The sequence below is a fragment of the Prinia subflava genome, chromosome 1, assembly GCF_021018805.1.
Source record: "Prinia subflava isolate CZ2003 ecotype Zambia chromosome 1, Cam_Psub_1.2, whole genome shotgun sequence".
NCBI lineage: Eukaryota > Metazoa > Chordata > Aves > Passeriformes > Cisticolidae > Prinia > Prinia subflava.
Genome location: NC_086247.1, coordinates 5,349,976 through 5,373,998, shown reverse-complemented (window position 1 = coordinate 5,373,998; position 24,023 = coordinate 5,349,976). Strand labels below are relative to the sequence as shown.

The following is a 24,023-nucleotide window of genomic DNA, read 5'->3' as shown; positions in this document are numbered from 1 at the left end:
GAAGGCATTAACTAAGCACAGTGTTGCTCCCAGCTTTCCTACATCCACCTCTTCTCTGACACGATGAGCAGGATGCTGCCAGAGCAGGGATCCAGCCTTGCTGCTCCTCAGTGCTGCTGTGCCCAGGTACCATCATATCCCAGTCAAACACTGGTAGAGTTGTAATCACACAGGGGTTGATAACCACTACTTACCTAACTCACCTTTTCTTACCATGAACCAAGCCAAGTAGATAAAGCTAAATATTTTGTTGGAAAGGTTGCCAGTTTCATTATTTTTTTCCCTTTATAAATAGCTCCAGTGACTCCATTTGCATTAGAAAATATGTGATTTTAAGAATCTGACTGGATCTCTGTGAGCTATTTGAGGCACTTTTATATCAAGGCTTGAAATGAACAAACTTTTTAAGCCTTCTTTATCAGAGGAATACTTCCAGGAATACAGCCGATGTCTTTATATCTGGGATTAATATGTGAACTCTGAAAAAATATTAGCCAGAGGTCCGGACTCTATCCAACAAGTAAAAAAACATGGATCTATTCTCTCTCTAAGGAGCCTGTGCAGCCACTGGGGAGAGCCAGGGTCCTCCAGACCTCAGGATGCAATAAATTACTCTAAAGAAGATTCTATCTCTCTATAGAAGAAATATTTGCCAAACAGGCACGTGCAGTGGTTTGAGGTGAGTATCTGAAATCCAGCAGTATAACTCTGAACTTTTAAGTGAGTCATTAATTTTTACAGTTGAGACTCAAGGATATAAACTTCTGTAAATTCACTAACCATAATAAAATTCTATTTTGGATTGTGGATATAACCATTTCTGATTTCTTCCTTTTCTCCTCAACAGGAAGCTGTTAAACTGGAATGCTAACATAAACCTTTTTCCCCCCATCTTGTCTTCTTTTATGTGTTTTTGTTTAAGGTATCATGAACAAACTTTGAATTAATTATTTTTCACAGAGTATAATCACAGAGTTGCACTTTATAATCCATTTGCCATGCAGTGCACATCTTTAAAAAGCACTTCAGGGATATCTTCTTGCTTTGCTGCTACACCTTTATAGTGTTGAATAAATCAATAAGGATTTCCTTTGCTGGTTTTCATGTTAAACTTCCTGCATGATTACACCTAAAAGGGAAGAAATGCTTCCAAGGGAAGCAATGTGCTATGGCCCCAAAATACTCAGATGTACAGCTGGGGTTTCTTCCCAGCTTTAGCAATTTTTGTTTTTAGGCTGCTATATTCCAGTGAAAAAGATAATTGCAGATATAAACAAGTGATGTGAAGAAATAGCACACAGATGATTTTCCTCATTCCAGTGCATCCTATTGAGATAGAAATTAATGAATAAGTGAGGTCATGGTTTAAATATGGTTCAGATTAGTCATGAACTAAATCGGTTCCTAATAAAAACTTCCCAGCAGCCTGTGTAAAAGACACCTGATGTTCACCCAGACCTCCTAAAGAGACCTAATTATCACCTTTTTTTAGGTTTTTGGTTTTTTGGGGTTTTTTTTCTTAAGTGATAGGTAGGAAGAGGTATGCTGTATTCTCAGCATACATTTCCCCTGTCATGACAGCTGATGTGCTGTAACTGCCCCATAGCAGAGCAGGGCTTGTCACTGCCTCCCAGGAACAGGAATTGCCACAAGATCAGTGCAAAAGACCACCAAAAAAGTGCTCATCTTTGGCTAAACCTGAAATAACACCATCATTTTCATTGTAGATATCTCTGAAATATTTTAGTCTTGAGTTGCCACCATGGAAAAAGCAAAAATTATGATGTCCTTGGAGTGTTACTTTCTGTTTTCTGCTTTTTCCTCTGTGTTAACCTCCTTGACTTGTGTGCTGCTTTTGAGAGGAGGACTGGGGCTGAGGGACAATAAATGCACATGTGTTTTCTCAGGTCCACTCTCTTTCTTTGATACAGCCTTATTCCCTGGCCCAATAAATGTTCTGTGCTGAGTCCTATTTACTCCAGCATTCTGGTGTTCCCTGTGACAGAAACGTTCAAAGCAGAAGTGAAGGTAGTGCATCCAATGTGTTAGGAGAGTCCTGCCCTACAGGAGCCAAGCACAGGGGAGGATGAGGAGAGAGAAGACTCTGGGATTGGAAAAGAGCTCCTGCAACCAAACAATCTCAGCTGACACCAAGGAAGGGGAACAGAGCCAGGGAAAGGTCTGGAGCACAAGACTGATGAGGAGCAGCTAAGGGAGCTGGGGGTGTTTATTCTGGAGAAAAACAGGCTCGGGATGGACTTTCTTGCTCTCTCAAACTACCTGAAAGGAGGATGTAGCCATGTGGGGGTTGGCCTCTTATCCCAAGTAACAATCAATAGGATGAGAGGAAACAGCCTCAAGTTGCACCAGAGAGGTTTGGATTGAATATTAGGGAAAATTTCTTCACCAAAGAGTTGTCAAGCACTAGAACATGCTATTTCTAGTCCATGGAAATAGTGGAATCACCAACTGTCCATGGAAATAGTGGAATCACCAACCCCCGAGATATTTAAAAGATGTGTAGATGTGGTCCTTGGGGACACGATTTAGTGTTTGAATTGGCAGTGCTGGGTCAATAGCTGGACTCAATGATCTTAAAGCCCCTTTTCAATCTAAATGATTCTATGATTCGATGTACATTAAATTCAGCGGGGCTGCTCCAGACCAGCACAGATTTTAATCAGGCTGCCAGACAGTGTCCTGTTGAGGACAAGCTCCCTTTTACAGCCAGCTGTACACCTGAACTCTTCCTATGAAGCTGCTGAGAGCTGATGTTTGAGCAGGGTCCATCTTCATTCTGCTCACAGCTGTCATTAGCATCTCACTCACAGCATACCCACAGTCCCAGGCTCTGCTTGTGAAACTAATGACATGCTAATCAATACTGCTCTGTGCATGTTGTTCAGCATGCCTGGCAGGGCTATATATTTGGAAAAGCACATGTTGGAGAAGGAAAACACCTTATATAACTTCTTCTGATGTTCAAGTGGTACCTGCTTTGAAGAATGTAGGGAGCTGAATGCTTCTGTCTGCAACACCCATTAAAAGGATAGTTTTGACCTAATCTTGCTAATGATGTCTGCCATGCCAGTGTTTTGCTCAGACTCGAAGAAATTGAAGTGGTGAAGTTCCAAAATAGCTTGAAACAAAGCAGCATCCATAGCACAGGAGGCAAAAGGCCTGCAAGGGATGAAATGGGGAGGGAGTGTAAGGAGATTTAGCTCACACAGTTTAAATGAAGGGAAGGTGAGGTTGAGGGAAGATGAAAATGTGAGATGATTTTTCAAGAGAAAATTAGATAAGGGCAAGAGCAATCTGTTCCAGGCTGCCCTGAAATATATTCCAGAAGTTTTTGCTTTATATTTGAAGTGAGGAAAACTTTGATAAAAGGGATAATTTTCCACTGAAAGCCATTTAATCATCAAAAGGCATCCAACAAAACTCCCAGGCTACTCTTATGCTGAGTGAGCTGCTCTTACTGCTCAGCACTCAAAGGGATTTAGCAAATGCCATCAACAGAATTGTGTAGGATCAGTACCCTCAAGCAAGCAAGTGCTTATAGTCAGAATGAAAACACATCCAACTCTTAGCCAACACCAGGAATATCTCTGGTCTTCCACAGCTGGAAGTATGGAAACTTTATCAGATTGAAGATGAAGGTTTTGGACTAGTAAATAACCCATCTCCTCCAATATGAAGACCAAAGCAATACATACAACACAGAGGATTTCTCCTTCAGACATTGTGACCCACATAAGGAGATGAGGGTAAAAAATCCACTTCAGAGGGGAAAAATGAAGTTCTAGGAGGCTGTACTTGGTGAGATGGAAGAGGTCCTCTAGTTTCAGCTGCTAACACTGTTAATGGGATTTCCTTTGGAAACTCTTATTATGTATATATATTTACAGGAAACAGTGAACTCAAATAATTTAACAAGGTCACAAGCTGGAACAGGTGGAAAACCTGCTGCCTCTTCCCCGCTGAGACAGATCAAAGGGAAAGGCTCAGCACCTGGCAAAGGGAGTGGCTGAGAGATGCCAACCTTGTGTTGCCAGATTTTTATGTTTCTATTTTTTCTGTGCAGCAGAGGCCTTAAACAATTAGTCAGAAATAGCAAAGAAATGCAGTGTGCAGCCTGGCCCCTGCATTGATGGATGCAGCTGAGCTGTAGCACAGGGAGGAGAGCTCTCCGTGTTCCCAGGGAAGGAACAGTATATGCTTCCTCTATAAATGGTTCTAATTATGCTCTAATTACTGTACCTGGAGGAAATCATTCAGTTTTGCACTGAGGTCTCACCTGTAAATATTGACAAACAGCAGCAAACTCTTGTCAGTCATTAGGCTACTGATGAAAAGGTCACCAGCCAGCTCAGTACCATCACTTCAACAGTGCTGCAGTCCAGTCACAGGATTAGATCAGCATCTCCCTCTGAGAGGAGAGGTTGTGGCAGGCTAAGGTGCTTCATACAGGGCTCTTCAAATAAGGTGAGACTGGTGAGGCTGTGGCACAGGCTGCCTGGAAAAGCTGTGGATGCCCCATCCCTGCAAGTGTTCAGGCTGGATGAGGCTTTTACCAGCCTTGTCTAGTGGAAGTTGTCCCTGCCCATGGCAGGGAGTTGGAACAAGGTGATCTTTATGGTCCCTTCCCACCCCAGCCCCTCTATGATTCTGTGGTGATAAACTGAGCATGAGCTTCAATGGATGACTGAATTTGTGGGTTCAGCTGGGACGTCACCTGCTCTGCCACCTTTTCCACAGAGGTGGTCATTTGGGTCAAGATGGAGACCAGACAAGTAGAAACTGTAAAGTTAAAGTGCCCACCATGAATCCTGAGTCCCCTGGCTCTCTGCCATGGGAGCTTTGTTGCTCAGTTTTCACTCCCATTAACATGACTACAAGGTACTACATAAATGTGACACATACTAGTTGTAGGTAGGACATTGTCTTGAGAAGCCTTAATGTTTGATGAAAAATCCTGAATCAGGCAGTTTTTCACCCATTTTGCTGCCACAGGTACGAAAGATATGAAATCATAGCAGGGCTGATTGACTCTGTGCAGTGTATGTGAAATGACTTTGATTTAGGATGAAGACATGTCCTGAAGTCATGTAGCACTGATGGTAAGAAGCAGTTCTAAACCAACCCTCCAGTCCTTGATTTATCCACTAGAAAATATCTGATAAAATCATTTGGCCGTGAAAAAAATAATAATCAGTTTTCAGAAGTGTCAAATATTACTTCTCATGTTGCTGTGGGATTTGTGTCTTGTATGAGCCCTCAGTTTTCTATTTGCATGGCAAAGAAACACATGACACGTGTAGGTGGAATATTCATGGATGTTCTGGTTTTTCAGGAACATGTTTTTTGCTACTGCTTCTGGAAGACCTGGTATGGCTCATGTTAAATCACAAGGATTCATCAGTGTCAAAACATTCTGTTTGGCAGGGAGCTCTGGAAGACTGTCATGCTGGAGAGCTGGAGGAGTAACTTTCTTGGTCTTTTCAGCTAAGTGTACCTACAAACATGATTAAACCTAATTTCTGAAGGCCTAGAGACCTAGACTGGTGTAGCACTGAAAGCACTCTAATTGAGCCACAGGTTGTGTACCTGTGATTGCTTACAGAATAAAAGCCTTGAAGATAGGAAATTAACATACAATGGAATACTGATTTTATTTTTTTATAAACTAGTTTCGCACAGTCCAGTGCAAAAATGTTCATTAAGAGTAGAGCACAGTCCTGGCATCATTATTGTTCTTTCATTTGTGAGAAGAATGTCCCCAGTACCATTCAATAGAAATTACCATATAGAACAGATAATTTTTCAGTCTTCAGAATACTTCTGTCAGCCTAGGTTTTGTTCAGATATTAAAATATTTAAACCATCTCTAAGTGTAACTGGGAAGATTTTTCTGCCCACTGAAGTTCTACAGTGAATGGATCATAAGGAGGAAATGTGAGGCTGCACTGTGCTGTGCACACACCATTGCAGGCTGCCCCACCGTCCCCAATTCTTTACCAGGAAACACCCCTTTTCCTACACCAGAGGTGAAAAGAAGACCTAAAACCTCCACAGAAATCAACCTCTTTTTATACCTCCACACACCCCTTCAGCAGCACTGCCGTGGACCTGATTCTGGGAACACTCAGAGAGGCAGGAAAATCCAAATGAGGGTAATCACTGAGTGGTTCAGCCTACAGAACCAGAAAAACAACCTAACAACACGTTTTTAAAGAGGAAGGGAAGCAGAAAGCCACACACAGGGCATCCTCCAGTGCACCAGAACCTCTGGCTGGCTGGCTGCCCCACACCAACAGTGTATGCAGGAGCACTGAGCCACAATGAACATCCTTACACAGAGACAACAAAACTCTACAGCATTCATATAAAAACATGTGTTAACAGGAAGACCTGGGAAGTCAGGGGAGAGCACGAAGCAGGGAGACAAAGAGCAGCAATAATTGGTTTAATCCACCCTGGACTGAGCTGCCAGTTGGCACTGCTGGCCCCCAGTGCATTGAGTGCCAGCGCCGGGAGGATTAAGCAGCAGAGCTCAGAGAGAGGGTTCTGCTGCAGGAGGCAATTTCACTCTGAGAAAGGGCATTTACTTTGAAGCAAAAAAACCTTGCTGTGTACTCTGTGTTTTTGTTGAAATGACAACAAAGTGGCTTTAGATATACTCCAGGGTAGCTGACAGCAGAGTTTGACCTGACTTCAACAAAACTACATCTTATTAAAGGGGAAGGGATGCTATTCACAAGGAGGGAGAGCTCATTGTGCCAGTGTTTGTACAGCTGTTAAGGCAAGAGGGTTCCCTGATGCATGACCAGGGCTCCTGGGCATTGCAAGATACTAATTATAAAATCCATCTATGTGACAACAGAAGTCTAAAAACACAAGCTGAAGCCCTTCTCAGTAACTTCCTCACACTTGGAACAAACCACAGACAGTCTGAAACAGAAAATTGTAAAGGTCCTGCAAAGCTATCTGGAGTCAAGTTTTGGGTAAGTGCTACAGGGCTTGCAGAAATATTAGGTAAGATTTGCTGTAATTCACGAAAATAATTGCGTAAGCTTTGCTGTGTTGTAACAACTAATTAATAAAATTAATTGATTTCTTTTCAAAAGACTAAGGAAGAAATGTAGATTGGCCAAAGATTCACTCTGGGTGTGAACATGATGGAGAGATAAGTGGATAAGTTGCTCAGGGCTGTGCTGTTTCCCAGCCTCTGATCTGAACTTCCTCTATACAAGACCCTGCATAGGATTACTGCCAGCTGGGAGCACCATGTGTTGTGTGGCTATGGAGAGTGTGCAAGAGGTTTTGTCAAGACTTTTTAATGTTTTGTTGCTGATGATCTTTTTTCTGTTTTGCCTTTAATGAAAGCCACAGTTCTAAACGTTTTTTTTTCTTCTCCATCTGTCCCTTATTTTTTGAAGAAATGAGGTTATGACATAGATATTCTCAAGTTTAGAAATTTGTTTCTGTTGCATGTTATACAAGGGCATCCTTTGAGCCTTCTTTTGCTTTTCTTATGGGGAAAAAAATGCTGTCCTTCTATGCAGAAAGTATTTTCCTTCAATAAAAATACTCCTCTACTACTGGTTCTGTTTTAATCTGCTTTGTTTCCTGCTTAATGCAACTGTCTTTCCTTCCAGTCTGGGGTCTCTTGGTATCTAGGGTCCTTGGACTTTGCCCTCAGATTTTTGGCTTGCAACCCTCCACTGTTTGCTTTAGCCAGAATCTTCTTTCCTTCATCGTGGTCCCTGCACAAAAAGCAGTCCTGAACACAAGCCACAGGCTTTCTGTTGTCATCACTCATTCTCTGTCAACACCTTCTGCTGTCAACACCCTTTATCTCCAGTTTTCCAGAGACAGGAGGGATGGGATTGAATTCCACATTCAAGTAACTACATATAGATGTCAACACGTAGGTGTCCAACTTTCCCTGAAGTCAACAGAGATTTGGCCAATCAGTCAATCAAGCCTAGAGAAAAGTTCATCTCTCCTGTCCTGTCCTGTCCTGTCCTGTCCTGTCCTGTCCTGTCCTGTCCTGTCCTGTCCTCTCCTCTCCTCTCCTCTCCTCTCCTCTCCTCTCCATGCCTCCCCCATTTATGGTGGTGCTGGGAGAGCTTCCATGCCTTGGGAGCTTTTGGCTTCTACCATGTTTTCCAAAATTTACAGACTTGGATATCTGTTTCCAGGCAGCCAAACCACACACCTGTGGCATTAATATTAACAACTGGATTTTCAGGTACTCTGCATTAGAGTCTCCTGAGGAAATAAAATAGGTTGGCATCTTTGTTTCACACGGAGAAAAAAAAATCTTTCTTCCCTTCTCAGGTTTCAGAATGCCTGAAATAGTAAAACACACAGAGATACATACACACCCTTCAGTTTTAGGCACACACCCAGCATAAAAAATTCAGCCAGGATAATTAAAATTTGGCAACATTACAAATAACAGAAATGAGGACAAGTCTTGCATAATCTTAACCCTATCTGGCTCAACTGGCTCAGTTATGATGATAAAAATTTTCTTTCAATCAACCACACACGGTTCTTTCTCCTCCTCTGTGTTTTCACTGACTTCTCAAGGAGAGAGAATCCTTATCTATTATTGTTAAAAGCAAAAAAATGGCTTTTCTTGCCAAAATAAATGAAAAGTCAGTCTTCTCTCTGTTCTGCCAGTGTAATTCCATCCATCCCATCTGACCTCCTCTTAGGTTACTCTTGTGTGACCCACATGCCTTCTCAAATCCTTGCCTCTTTCAGAGATTTCCATGTGATCTGTATTGGTTTCTTTTCTGCTTGTACTTCTCCAAATATACCTAGTTGCCTAGATTTTTTTCATGCTCTTTCATGACATTGATAACATCTTTTTAGGTCAGAGACCACTGCTCTGTTCTGTTCCCACAGCTTTCCAAGGCAATCCCTGCACAAGAGTCATCTTCTAAATGCCAGTGCACAGATACAAATAAAAGACAAGAAAGACATGTACACCTAATGGCTACAAGCAGATCTTAGCAAAAGTTTCAGCTAATACATTCCAGCCATCAAAAATGTGTTATTCTCCCTATTAATCCCTAGGTCAAAACACAGTTTTCTAACCTTTGCAATTAAAATGCAGCCAGAGCTGATAATGAATCACTGAATCTCTCTACAGAAACTAATCACCTCTCACAGAGCATCTCTTCTCATTGACATTCCCCTTGGCTCGGGAGTGACTCACCAGCTGCTGAGCTATGAACTTTGAAATGTTTACTTTGACACTGAACACTTTGGCCTCTGTTACTAATGAAGAGTGAGGACAAGGCAGAGAGACCAAGCACTCTATGCCAGAAATCTCAGCCTCAAACATCACAACAATCTGAGAGTTAAACAATTCTATATTTTTTTTTACATAAGACATTGAAAACCATTATTAATTAACCATTTTCAAGGCTCCTATACATGGAAATAAATGAAAGACATGCTACTCTTCTCTGTCTATAGGAGCTTATAATCAAAGTCAAAATTAGCAAGGATTTGTGCTTTTGCCTCAGTTTTCTGCTCTCCAAGTGTGTGTGGGACAGGACCAGCTCTGGGCTCAAACTTCTAGCAACAAGTGAGAGAATTATGGTCAGAGACCCCAGTTCTGTAGCTGAAAACACAGAGCATGGGGCAAAACAGTGACTGTCATAATTTGTGTCTCCAACAAAAAGGGAGAAAAAGGGAGAAATATATGCTGGAGTAAAGAAGAGCAAGGGCTGATTGGTTTTGATTGATTTCTTATGGATTTATGGAAGTAGCAAATTTAAGCAGCTTTTGAGATGTGAGAAGTGGATGCACTTTATTATTAAGTCATACACACAAATTTCAAAAATGGTACTCTTTCTGGAGTAGCCGTGATATTTTCTAGGGCCAACATTGTAAGACTGCTTAAATATCCTAAGTGACCACATTCTCATCCAGTAATTCCAGTCACATCCAATCCAAACCATCCCATGATTCTATGTTCAGGAAACGTCTGAGATCAAACTGAACTCTCAAGCAAAAACCTGTTTGCTGCAGCAGTAGAGGTTGGCTGTAAATTTTTATAAGCTCTAATCTAAACAGAAATGGCACATCCTGAATCCTCTTATCAGTACAGGGATATGAAAAAGAACCACCAGAGAGGAGGCTAATCACTTTCTGTAGTTCTGTACTTGGACCATTCAGACTGGGAGAATTGAGAGCTCCCAGTTTGGAAAGGAGACTTGTAACTGAAAAGAGTAAATGTTTTTGAGAAGAAGTTAGAGACCTGGAAAGCAGAAGGTGAAGATCCTGTCTGGACAAAAGACCCTGAGAGTGGAGGGAGGCCTTGGAGGTGGGACAGATGCGTGAAGCCAAGTCCAGGGGACACTCAGGGACCCCACCACTAATGCCCAAGGGTTGTACATATGAGCACCAGCTCAGTGCAGACTGACATGACTTCCCTCCCAAATGTCCCAGGCTAACAGCAACCTCCCTGCAGGGAGGGGAAGATGAATCTTGATGAGTGCAAACACTGTGTGGCAAAGTGCATGTGTGAATCTGAGATAATGAAGTAGGGTAAAAATTCCTGTCTCTATGGTTCTTAAATACACTCTAGCAACAAAAGACACTATACGTTATGGTACACTTCATCTTACCCTTGGCAAACCCTCACAAGCTTTATATATCCACCCCTGAAAATGTTAGTATGGCTCTATATTTGGGGTTATTTCAACACAAATTAATAACCCAAAGAAAGTTTCCTAAAGAAATGGACATATTAGACGGAGTGCAAGGCATGTGTAAGATACACATTCCAAGCATTGCCATGATGATTCTCCTTATTATCCCTCACTGTCTACTCTACAAGGATCTTGTAATCCATCTCAGGCAGATCTGGGCTCCCATGGGATGTCAGTGACACTCTCTGTGTGTGCTTGCCTGGGGTACAAGGCTTAAGCCTGCAGGGAACATGTCTAGGATCTAAGCTGACAGCTCCCATGTCGTAAATAATGGACTGATCTGAATGACAGATGCTGGCACAGCCTAATCTCTTTGGGAAAAGGTATTCCCTGCACTGCTAAGGATAGCATGCAAACCCCTGCAATTCTGAGTGGGAAACATTGAAAACTCCCACCTTTATTCTTGTCTCAGCTTTGAAAAAGATCCCTTCCTCAATGCTTAAGTTTTAGGACACTTTTTTATCTTTCTTTTCCCCTAGCAATCTGAGTGGCACACAAGTGCAGTGTTGCTTTGCATCCAGGGAAGAACACAGCATTGTTATATCACTGTTCTCCAGATGTGTCCAACAGTATTTTGGTACTCTGGGTAAGGTATCCCACAGGACAGAGCACAAGATAGCTGCATCTTTATCAATGATTAGAGTCAGCCAGGACCCACAGTCCGAGATGCAGACTTTCTGCTTAGGATCCTTTTCCTCGGTATTATATTTGAATGTATTAAAGCAAAGGGACTCACAGCTTTTGGGTACCTTACTTACATTTTTTTTGTTATTCACTGACAAAGCAAAGTATTAAGCTTAACTTTCTAAGGCATTACACATTTTTTCTTCATTATTTGCTTTATGGCTAGCAGCTCTGAGTTTTTGAAATGATGGTAAATGCTGCATCCTCTTTTTGCTCCCCCCAGCAAAAAGCCTCCTGTGCAACCTGCTGCACTGGCTGTGAGTGGCTTAAGCTAAAGTCATTATACCAAAGTCTACAGCATGCTCATAAACCTGAACCATGAAATATTTGCCAGCTATAAATAGAAGACTGTCAACCAGATAAAAGCAATCTTTTCTGAAAACACTTTCTGGTGTTCCCGGACAACTTCCACAGTCATTATATAAAAAAAATGGATAGAAACTACTGCTGCTAACCCAAAGGATTTAAGCTTCTTCAATAACTTGCACACAATCTTACTGACTTGGCTCTTTTTTGTTGTTGTTCTCGAGATGTTGATAAAAACAGTCAGCAGCCAGAAAAATCTATATAAAATGAGATGCTGCTGTGGGCCAGCATACAGAATGTAGTCTACCCTGAGACTCCTTTGATGGGTGAGTGAACAGCAGCTAAATAAAGCAGCCTGTGTAATGCCATTGCCTTGTCTTCCTCTGTACCTAATTCAGCACATCACTCCCCTCCCTTAGTAAAGACAAGCATCCTGTGACCCTCATTGTGCTGGACTTGTTCTTCACCATGTTACCTGATGACTTTTCAAACCTTGGTCCAGTAAGCAGAGACTTAACAGCAATCCTTGCAATCTGATATCTTCTCTCCACTTGCTGTTTTCTCAAATCCTCTGGCATAAGCCCAGGCAGACAAGTGTGAACATGAATGCTTATTGACCATAGTCTTATAATAAGTTGATTTTAATTTCTGGAGGCAAGGGTATGTTTTTCTGTTCAGTTATTGAAGCAGATACAAAATGTCCCAGAATATTTACTGTTGCGATAATTCACCATAAAGGCAGCAAAAAATAATTCTGTATGCAATTTATTTTCCACATGTGAATGACTGAATTAAATCTGGACCAAGGAGTTTATCAGCCACTCTATGTCTTCCTTCTGTTCTGTTAACCTGCCATGAAGAAAGCATGTGACTGATGTAATTATATTTACTGAGACCTTTGACAGGTCTGAAAGCTGAGGAGGCTGCAATGTATTCATGCTTTGCATTTTCATGGCACTTTTTCATTTATAGAATTTCTCCACACAAATATGCTGTAGCTCTTGATCCCTGCTGCTATCTCTAGCATTGTTATCTGTGGGGAGTTTATGAATCCACAATATAATATGTACTGAACACTGCATAAAATTCTCTTGCATTGGAAAAAACCCCAAAAACAGTAATACAGAGGCACCAGAACACCTGCTGTTGTGAAATCTCATTTTCATTTTGGAGACCATTTTGGAAAAGCTATTTGTGTACAGAAGTTAAGCATCCTTCAGTAGGTGCAACAGAATCCAGTCTGAAACTCCACTGCCTGGGTTGTTCTTGCTTGCACTTTGCCTCATGGACTCACTTAGAGAGAAAGTAGGCAAGGAAGGAAAAAAGACACAAAGTAATAATGAAAAAAGAAAAAAAAAAACCCAAATGCACCTGGGATTTACTCAGTAAATACCACTGAAAAGGAAGTCAGTGGGAGGATTAAAGAGAAAGCCTGTGTTCTTAATTAATAATGAGAGATGTTACTCTGAGAGAAAGTTCAGTCTTGACCATACAAAGTGGCCAGTGCCACAGACTGGATTCTGGAATTACATACTGCACTGCACGGATGGAACTCAGCTTCTTAAGGACCTGGATGCTACCCTCAGAAGGCACTTTCCTAAAAACCAGTCCTTTCCCCTCACTGTTCACCATCCTACCCTAGTTCTGAATCATGGCCTGAAACATTGTATGTGCAGCTTTGCAGCACTCTCTTAGTGCAGTTCCCAGTGTAGGAGCTTCATCCAATTGGTTATGGATAGATATTGTGTAGATGTTTTATAGTGCTCTAATACAGTGATGGTCCTGCAAAGTTCAGCATGTAAAGCTTTAATGGAAATTGGAAATGCCATTCCAACTCTGTCTTTTAAAAAGGCATAAATAATGCTGGAATGTTCTGTGCAGGTATTTAGAGGTGTATATTGAAATTCAAAAGTAAAATGAACATGGAAAGAATTAAATCAATGTCCTTCTCATCCATGATTCATCCACTTCATGTAATAGCCAGTACAGCTCACCAGTGAACAGGGCAGAAAAGATTCATTTCTGTGCTGCAGATTCTGTGTGGGTTTTTGATGGGATTCCTGTAGAGGTAATTTCATGTGAAAATTATGACTGATTCCCAAGTCACACAAACTACAGAGGAAACAAAGTCAGAATGCTAACACTCAGGGTAGGCAGATTTGCACCTATTGAAAACTGGAGTGTAGGGACTTGTGATGTCAAAATTCACTGTGTTCAGTGCCAATTTCTTACTTCCTAAGAGTTCTTTGAGCAAGAAATCAAGGTCTCTAAATTCTGACTGTGTATCAAAGAAATTATTCAGGGAACAATCTGGAAAAGGCAGCAGTATTACTTATCTGCCTCATAGGTTTCTTGAAAATAGAGTAGAATATCAAACATTTCCTTTCTAAATCTCACAGTAAAGGTCAAGTGCACTAAATTGCTGCAGTTGTACAGAAGTAAGTGGAACAAAAGTAGACTTCACTAGAGATCAAACTTGCACTTTCATACTCAATGACTTTGCATCTTTCCCTTTTAATACTGGGGTGTCCTTTATCCCACAGAGATTTGTAATTCAGCCCCAAACATGTTTAGTTTTAATTAACATATTAGCTCAAAAATTAGTGGATTTTAATTGAAAAACAAACACTATTTTTTGAGCAAAAACTACTGGAGTGGAGACGGCTGTAAAAAAGTGAAGGGATTCAGAATTTCTCACTGAGAGAACAACTCACATGTTGTTTATGTGTTTTCCTTTCAGAGGCTGTGGGGAGAAGTAAAAAGACAGCCCTGCTGATTTCCTTTTGCTGTGGATGCAACAGCCTGGCCAGGTAAAAGCACCAAGAAGGGAGAAGCTTGTATCTTCCTCAGAATAACTAAACATGCCTGGAAGAAAAAGTTTTCAAGATGATGTGGAATAGGCAGAGAAGAAACTTGGCCAGGAGGGAGCTGCAGCCCGTGTAGGAGGTAGAGGGTGCCCATGTAAAATTGAAGAATCACAGAATGGTTTGGGTTTCTGACAAACATTTGATAATTCTTAAATAAAGCACTGTTCTTATTTAAATTTATTTGGGAGGGGCAAGGGAAGATTTTTTAAACTGAAAAGCACATTTGATTTAGAAAATTAATTGCAGAATACCCTATGTGGTGTTCTCTAGACAGAAAAATCATTTTAGCTTATGCTCTTTCTACCAGTCTGAAATGCAAGACATTTCCAGTGACAATCTACCTAATTCAAATAAAGCAAATGTTATTTTTCCTGTATAATCTCAGACCATTATTATCCTTTCTCTCTGAAGGTCTGGCATGAACACAATGACATCCAGAAGAGTCTATAAAGTGCTTTGAATATTAAAACAGGGCAAAAAACTGGGATCTGTACAGGGCATCTGCCTAATGGCTCTGCTGAATGAGGATGCAGAATCCTTATATACACATACACATACACATACGATCATATAACTCATTTTATTTTACAGTTTAATTCAGTCAGATCATCAAAGGTTTTCCTGAAAAAACAACAACAACAACAACAAAAATCCCAGTATATATGACTGTGCAGAATGTGGCAGAACTGTGCAGAACTGGTCAGCCTGCACAGAATACAAAGAACAGAATGAAAAGCTACAGAAAAATAACATTTCAAACAGTAAAAAGTCTTGATATACAGAGCATCAGCTTGGTATGTTCCCAATAAGCAATATTATCTAATAATCAAAGAGATAACTGGGAACACTGAATTGAAAAGAACAAGCAGGTCATCAAGTCTAAGTCCTTAGAAGAGCAGGCAGCTTTTTGAGAGTTATCAGCTCAAAAACAGTCTACAGAGAAGCTCTGCCTCTCAGTCCCACATTCCCTTCACACTTGTGCAAACCCAGACACCACCAAACAGAAGAGTGAATCAAGGGCATAGCTGAAGTTCTTGAACCTCATTGTTGGGAAAAAAAAAAAGTAATCAGGGATAATTTAGGTTCATTAGTGCTCTAGGAAAAAATCAGTTATTCAGTCTGGGTGAGGCCTACTTTAGACCTGGAAAGGAAACTTTGCCAATAGCAACTAGACACAGAACCCTGCTGTTATCACTGTGTGGGTGTTTAGAAACAGCTGAAGTGCAACAGTATTTTATGTGTGAAAATGATGCAGGAGCAATCAGTCTGGCAGATATTTAGACCATGTGAGATAACTTTTTGTTTTCTCCTTATTCTTTCTGTGAAGATTCTGACCCAATGCAAAGGGACATCCTCTTCACAGACAGTGCTAGTGGTGAGAACAAAAAGGAATCCTCCTTTCATCTACATCAAAAGAAGATGTCTGAGCTGATCTGAGCCTTTTTACAAGTGGAAGGGTGCAGATATTGTCCAGTTGACACAGCTGCCCGGGGAAAACACAGACACATGCTGTGAGCTACTGAAGCTAGTTACTTCAGGATCAAAACTCTCCGTTTCCAGCTGCCTTCTGAGAAATTTCATGCTGCTCAGGCCCATTCTGAGTCTGAGAAACAGGATTAAGGACATCCATGTGAAAATAGGACACAGGAAAAGGAGTCAAGGAGAACTCCCAGCTGACAGGACAAGACCAAAATGGGTTAGGTACCTCGAGGCTTTTGTCTTTTCCCGAGTCATGACCATGCTGAAGTCCTCTGCACAGCAGCCAAGTAGGCAAATGGGAATTAGTATTACTGAGCTGCATTCCCCAAACTGCAAGAGTAGTCCCCCACTCCCTCTGTGGGGCCACCAGAGTATATCAGGACTGGCCATGACATGGAACAGACCCTACCAGATCCTCTCAGCCTGGATGTGCCTGTGCTCTACTGAGCTCTGCTGCAGTCCTGCTCCCTCACCAGCCCTGAATTTTTCCCCTGAGGTTGAAACAGCAAGTGTCTGTTGCATTAAAGATAATTTCTTGTTGGAAGATAGGGATGGGAAATGATCCTCACCTGCCTTTGAGGCTTGCACAGATTCTGGAACAAATGCACATTTCATAAGCCCTTGGAAGATAAGTCACAGCTTGAAATGTGAAACAGCTGCTTCATGTAGCAGCAAGGGCAAGTAGCCCGTGTGGATTTGTCAAGAATAAATTGTGTTGAACTGATCTAATCTCCACTTTTAGCAATGTAACAGGCCTTCAGAATAAAGGAGAAGTAGCTGTCACAAATCTTACCCCTTTACTAAGGTTTTCAAAAAGGCTGCATGTGGCGTTCTCATAAGTGAGCCTGGTCTAGATGAGACTGTGATCGATTGGGTGCAAAGCTGGTTTGATAACGTATCAGAAAGGTTATCAATGGTGCTTTGCCAGAGTGGAAGGATGAAGAAATGGAGTTCAGTCAGGTCTCTTCTGGATACAGTCCTGGCATATGCTTTCATTAATGAATTAGATGATAGAAAAGAAAGCATGGTTATTAAATTTTCAGATGGCATAATGCTCAGAGACATTGTGAGCACAGGAGGACAGGGTTTGAATTCAGAATGATTTGGATGATTTGTATAACAAGTCTGGGGTGGGAAAGGGGAAGCTAAAATTCAGCAGGGACAAATGCAAGGCCACAAACTTCAGCTTACACTATACACAAATACCAAAAATTGCCAATAGCAGCTCGGTAGCAACATGTGGAATTGCAGTAGATGACAAGGTGAATTCCTTGTTTAAAAAAAAAAAAAAAAAACCAGAAACTGCCACCACACAGGAGTGAAAAAACAGGATTATAACATTAAAGATGTGCAACAGTCCCTCTTTTTGTCTCTGAAAGAGTTCAGATACCATGTTATATTCTGTTTTGAATGTGTCAGCTCAGTAAAAAGGTGTGCAGCAACAGCCCAGAGGAGGACTACCTGAGATGTAAAAAATATGGCCAGAGCAGAAAGATTTACAGGCTCAGTGTTTATTTAACTTTAGTCTCACAAGAAAGTCTTCAACACGCTTCATGTATTTAAAGGGCTTGCTGCAAACAAGAGTGCAATAATCTATTTTCTAAGTCTCTAGGGACTAGGAAACAAAACAAATGAAAAACAGCTTTCTTTACAATTAGAAGTTTCACTTTGAATTTTTTCAAGAGTGAGACTTGCAGAGCACGTGGAAGATTCCTTTCAAGACACAGCTTTGTGCTAATGGCCTGACCTCAGCTGGATCAATACCTTTGATGTAGGAGTCACTGCGTCCTGCTGAAAGCAACTCTTCATAAATGTCACGCACCAAATGACTGGAAGTGGGATCACATTGGGAATCTCAGCAGCAGTGAGCTCCAGACTGCCTCTGTCTCAAGTCTGGCAAAACCCACTGAGTTTCAGTACAAAATCTCAGTGTGGGTTATTCCATCTGGGCTTTGCTTGTGGCATCAATCTTTCCCCCTCTTGCTGCCTGAACTGCTCAAAGAAAGTTGTTTGCATGGAAGTGAGAATGGCAACACATTTATAGTTTCCATAAGGTGGCAGAAAAATAAAAAGCTTATTGATGACTGCTGAGATCTTTATTAAACATAAGAAGCCCATGGCTTAGAAGTTGCATTTATTTAAGCACCATTGTCTCTTGGTTCGTGGGCAGAACACTCTGGGGAGTCAAAACCCACTTTTTGTATGGCTTAGAGTGATCTTCATTAGATTTGCTACTTAGGCTTTCATTGCAATTTAATGTGCTGAATGATATGGCAGTTGCCCATGATGGATTGCTTTTTGTTTCTCCTGTGGTCCAATTGCCCAAGTGTAGGGAAAGACATCCCATTGAAAGTGGTTCCTCTGGCAGTGAGGAATCATTTGCATTCAGGGATTACTAAACCTGCTGATCCTCTGGATTCACGCCAGACCTGAGCCTCCTGCACTGACTCAGTGCTGCTTCACCTGAAAATGGCCATTGCTGGAGCTGGACTCTCCAGTTCTGAGATGAGGCTGCAGAGCCCAGAGGAAGCTCAGAGGAAGACAGAAAAGCAGGTGGTGTTGGGGTCCATGCAGCCAGCAGGGACAGTGGCCTCTCTTGATGGGGATGGCCTTTTCCCTAACAAGCACATTCACAAGCTACCACTCTCTGATACCAAATATGTTTGTCCTTCACGTAGGACAGCACGTGCAGTGTCCTTTGTTTCCTGGCAGTCTGCAAGGTCACATTTCCTTTGAAGTCTGCTGATATGCAGTATGTCCTATTGATCAAGCTCAAGACCTTTCAAAGTATTGGAAAACTGGTGTTAAGGTCCACTCAAGGTGAACTTAGGATCAGCCTTTCATTTGTGAGTAAATGTGGAAATCTGGAAATCTGCTGGAAATCTGGAAATCTGGAAATCAGCCTTTAATTTGTGAGGAAACCTGGAAATCTGCTGCTGACTCCAACAGGCATGAGGAGAACAGCAACTGCTTTTTTATTTTTGTTTTGCCAACTCAGAGGCTTCATCACTGGCCACAAGAGCCCTGATCATGAAAGTTGGGAACCTTCAACTTTTTAAGTACTGCTAGTAACCATTAAAAGCCAAAAAGCTGAATTTCATGTAAAGGCAAAAATAAGTAAATGCTGGGATCTAATCTTTTAGATTTATGGTAGCCAGAGATTGTAAACATATACTTTAAAGACAGAAGGAGCCTTTGTAAATTTGACTTTGCATAAAACAAGGAAAGTGTTATAAGTCGTACCGTCAGATGAGTGAGACTGTGGGGTTTTCAGATTTCAGAGGGTAGAGAATCTGCCATATCCTGAGGTAAACTCTCCAGCATTAAAAATATGCAGCTTATCTGTAGTCAGAACTTGTCCAGCTTGAGTTACCAGCCTGTGAAGTATTATGTACTTGTATGTTAAATTAAAAAGCCCTCTGCCCTTATATATCATATTTCCCTGAATTTCTATTTGGAGCTATTTCCATTTTCTGCTTTTACATTTCATTACTGCTGTGCTGCAAGAGTTCAAAGTTTTCAAATGGAAGTCCTGTGTGGTTCCAGGGGACAATGCCCTCCTAGCCAGGCTGTTTGCAGTGCAAGGCAGGGTAAAGGGAAATGCAAGCACAAATCCCATCAACACTGAATGACAGGTTTAACAATTCCCCCTCTCCTTCCTCCTCCCCACCCCTGAGTATGGGTTATATCCATGTCTCTTCACCAGGGGCCTATATCCTAGCAGTTTCCCATTCCTTGATATTAACACTTGAAGTTTTAATGAGCACAGGCAAAAGAGGATGCTTAGCAACAATACATAAAGTACAACAAATACAGGATAAGCAGTTTGAGATTAGATTTTAATGTCATCTTAATGACAGCACCAGGATCTATTTATTGCTCTGCATAATTATGTCATTAACACAGATGCTAGAACACTGCAAAGAATATGAACTATTGGGTTTTCCACTTTGGGAAGTGTGATTTTGGAAGCAATCAGGACAAAGGGAATAGAAGGAGCAACAGACAGCAAGGTGTCAGGACATATCTCAGTAACATTCAGTCTGCTCAAGCAGCTTGATGGCATGGTCAAAGTGCCCTCACTTGCATTAGTTTCACAGAAATTTCTCTTGTTCCCAACAGACTAGAGATTTATAAAGGCAATACTGCCACTGTTTTTTAAAGCTTCCCCTTTTTTTGCATTCTTTAACCCCCCTTTTACCTCCATTCACTTCCAGCTATGACTGGTATATTATTAACAGACACAATCAGGCTTCACAATTATGTTTGTGGATTTTGGAGAGAGGATTAGTTAAACAAAGCATGTGACTTCTGACTGGCTAAAACCAAAAGTGAAAGCTTAGAGTTGCTATGCCATCCCCAAAAAAGCTGAAGTCAGTTTGCCTTTCAGGAATCACCAACCGAGATGCAGAAGGAAGGGAAAGAGTCAAAATTGGAAATGGAACCTCAAGCCCAAAGCCTGTTCAATGTAGAAGAAAAACAGCACATTGAATCTGAAGGGTTTGACATGGGACATGAGAAATTCATCCCTCTTAGCACCTGTGTAAGATGGTGTCCTGGAGGATTTTGTGTTTTAGACTACATCCTCTAAAAAGACCACAGTTACTAGAATTTAATTCTCACACATGTCCAAAACCAGGGTGATAACCTTGTCTTTACTTGGGCCCCACTGCTCATACTGCCTCTAACCTCATGTCCTATAGCAGGTAAGCTTTAGGAAGGCCCACTGCCTTCACATGTTGAATGGGGTGACAGAAATGGGGAAATGGCAGAAATAGTGGGGAAACAGGACCTGTAGGAGTCTGGAGAATGCATCAATCAGAGAAACAAGATCACAGTCATTCAGCATCTTCAACATTGCCACCTTGATATAGCCTCTGCCTGAGTTGGCATCAGCTTCAGGAGCTACTTCACACACTGTCCCGATTTTCCTCTGAAAAAAACCCTGAATTGCAAAAGACTTGAAGTTCATTGTCTTGCTCTTTCATCTCCAGTTCTCCAAGCTGCCACAGAAAGAGCCAACTGAGCAAGGCACCACGGTTGCTTTACTCCTTTCTTTCCTATATCACATGTCCTAGAAATAATCAGCTGCAGGAAAACTGAATTAATGGTATGATGTAGTTGTGTGCCTGTTACTGCCATGCACTCATTTCTCTCTGTGTGATAACCCACTGATAAAATGAATCTGGTTAGCATGACACCAAAAAGTCACAGCTGGTTCGAAAAATTCACAGAGGTCAGGGGCAGAACAATGTAAAAATCAGTTTGTGTTAAGGATATCTGGAATTGTGTTTCTGTCACCCAGAAAAAATTCAGCATTGATTCAGGTCTCCTTGTGCTGATCTTTGCTATAAGGAAAATGACAGGGCACTGAACAAAAGAATTAATGGCCTGTGTATCAATGTCTGCTTTTCTCCCTTTTTCTCTGAATGCTTTAAGAACATGCTCAGCTCCCACCAGGCCTGACTCAGCCCTTCCTTCCAGGAAAGTCACACAACTGCATCTTTCTGTGTGTTGGCCAAAGGAGAACTAGGAAACAAAGGAGACAGAGGGCAAAGAAAAGGATTTATAAGGGAATGAGAGGCTTTTGATGATAAGAAAATAATGAAAAACAAATGTCAGAGGGAGTAGCCACTGAGAAAACACCCACGAAGAGCAAAGTTAAAGAGAGGTGGGAGGAAAATAATGATAGGGGGAAGAGAGAGCAAAATGAAACAGAAAGGAGTCTCAGCAAATTTCCATAATGTAACACTGATGAAGCCTTTTATGATTATGACAGAGATTCTCAGAATGTTCCCTTGCAGGAAGTTTGCATACTCATATTTTAACAGCTCTGAACACTTTCCCAGGCTCAGTGAAAGCGGAAACTTTTTCTGCTAGTGCTGCCTAAATCTGGGCTACCGCTGTGCCTCACCAAGCTCCAAGGAGCTGTACTGCTGAGGTCTGCTCTGGATGGGCTGGCACATCAAGCTCAGGTCCTTGCTGCCTCCAGAGAGTGTGACAGCCCTGGCTATGAACTCTGCAGAGCCAGCTGATGCTGCTCTTCAGGAGAAATGCACTATATCCTGCCAAAGGAATGGAGACTCTGTTTGCACAATATCTTGTGGGACATGGATACAGGTTGTTTTTTTATCCAGAGCCAGACAGAATTGGGCTGATTCAACCTGTGTGTTTCATGCAAAATACCAGGGAAAATTATGACATTCTGGGCTACCTGAAGCAAAGCCAAATTCACAAGTTAGTATGACCTTAAAACTTCCAGAAATCTCAGCTTGCACTTCTAGTCCAGACTCAAGCCCCAACCCCGTATGCAAACAAAGAGTACAGACTGTTGCTATTTACACACCAGTTGTTTACCTGACTCTATCCTTTCAGATTTGCTCATTTTCTCAGACTGGATGTTTGTCTGCAACATTTCCTGAGATAAGTCTATGCAACTATATATACAAAAAAAGATCACAGTTGCCCCAGATGAGTTTTTGAAAGGTGTACACCACTGTTCAATGCTAGTTTAGAAAAACCCCAGAAGACTGCTAGAGAAATCACCTTACAGCAGAGAAAAAGCTTTTGAGCTCCATCAAGTGATGTCACCAGACCTTTCTGTCTGAAAACAGATTTTGCTTGTGCAGATGATTTGCACAGCATAAATCCATCACAGTCACTTCAAGAGGACTGACAACAGTGGTTTAGTCTCTCCAAATCCTACGAAGTGATAAGAAATAGTCTCTGATCCCTTCAGGGCCTCTGCTGCAGACTTCAGGGGGAGGACTCTCCAGTGGATTCCCCTCAAAATTGCATGAGCAGCAGTTGTATCCCCAGTCCAGGTTCACCAGCTCCCCAAAGGCTGCTGGAAGGGACCGTAGATGGTTGTTTCCCAACCAAAGTGTGTGCAGATTCCTTAGAAGGCAGACATCCTCAGGAAGGCTCTCCAGTGAGTTAAAGAGCAATAGCAACGTTTCCAGTTTCTCCAGATGCCGAATGCTGGAGGGGATGGTATTTATTTTGTTGTCACTCACATCCAGAAAGGTGAGGTTCCTCAGTTGGCAGAGGGGTGCAGGCAGCTCAGTGAGGCTGTTGTTGGCAAGGTGGAGGCTGCGCAGCCTTTGGAGTGCCCCCATCTCTGCAGGTAGCGAGCTCAGGCTGTTGTTGCTCAGAGTGAGCCTCTCCAAGCGGCTCAAAGTGCCAATTTCAGCAGGGATTCTCTTCAAGTTGTTGGAGTCCACGTAGAGGCAGGTGAGGTTCCTCAGACGGCCGATCTCCTGGGGAAGCAGCTCCATCCTGTACCTCAGGCAGCTCTCTCGCTCTGGGCTCATCTCCAGCACCTGCAGCTGGTCCAAGCCAAAGACCTGTATGGGAACTGAGAGCAGCTCCCTGCCAGAGATCTTGAGTTTCTTCTTCCCTTTGTACTTTGGATCGTGCTCTGTAAGGTACCTCCAGAGTGGATCAGGACCTGGACAGGCACCTCTGGGAGAGGTGACTGCATTCATATCCCACCAGAACAGTGGCTGGTTGAACAGAGACTGTCAGTCACAATTACCTGCATGCTCTACAGGCAACCTCTGAGGTTTTTGGTAGACCAAGGTTCTCTGTCAGCTTTGTGCTCTGCTGGGCACGTTACCAACACACATGCAGAGTGTTTGAGTTGCTCAGATACATCCCACTGAGTAAACATTTGGTATTCTCACATGAAAGGTGTTTCCCCTCCTGCTCTGCAGAGCACACACACCCAGCTCCTGGGCTGTGACAGCACCTCTCATGGCTGCAGCCACTGAGCAATGGGCACACAGGGAAAACTGCCTCTGCTTTTCAGCAGATGTGTTCAAATCTCTGCTTGTGTGTAGCTCTCTCCTTCTGGAAGCATTAGGGGTGCCTGTGCCTGAAGAATTCACATTGACTGGGATTGCAATGGAAGCAGCAAGGCAGAGTAGATAAGGCACATCTAAATGGGACA

At 42.1% G+C, this 24,023-nt stretch overlaps 1 protein-coding gene across 1 annotated transcript; it reads right to left on the bottom strand.

Moving 5' to 3' along the window:
• Window positions 1-19,892: 19,892 nt before the first annotated feature.
• Window positions 19,893-23,686, bottom strand: LOC134556050 (leucine-rich repeat-containing protein 40-like). Its single transcript, XM_063408277.1, has one exon. The coding sequence runs from the start codon at window positions 23,557-23,559 to the stop codon at window positions 22,759-22,761; it is 801 nt and encodes a 266-aa protein (XP_063264347.1). The 5' UTR covers window positions 23,560-23,686; the 3' UTR covers window positions 19,893-22,758.
• Between the last annotated feature and the right edge of the window lie 337 nt (window positions 23,687-24,023).

Bases quoted from the DNA above. Each gene is read 5' to 3' on its own strand.
- LOC134556050 (XM_063408277.1), bottom strand. From the start codon at position 23,559: ATGAATGCAGTCACCTCTCCCAGAGGTGCCTGTCCAGGTCCTGATCCA.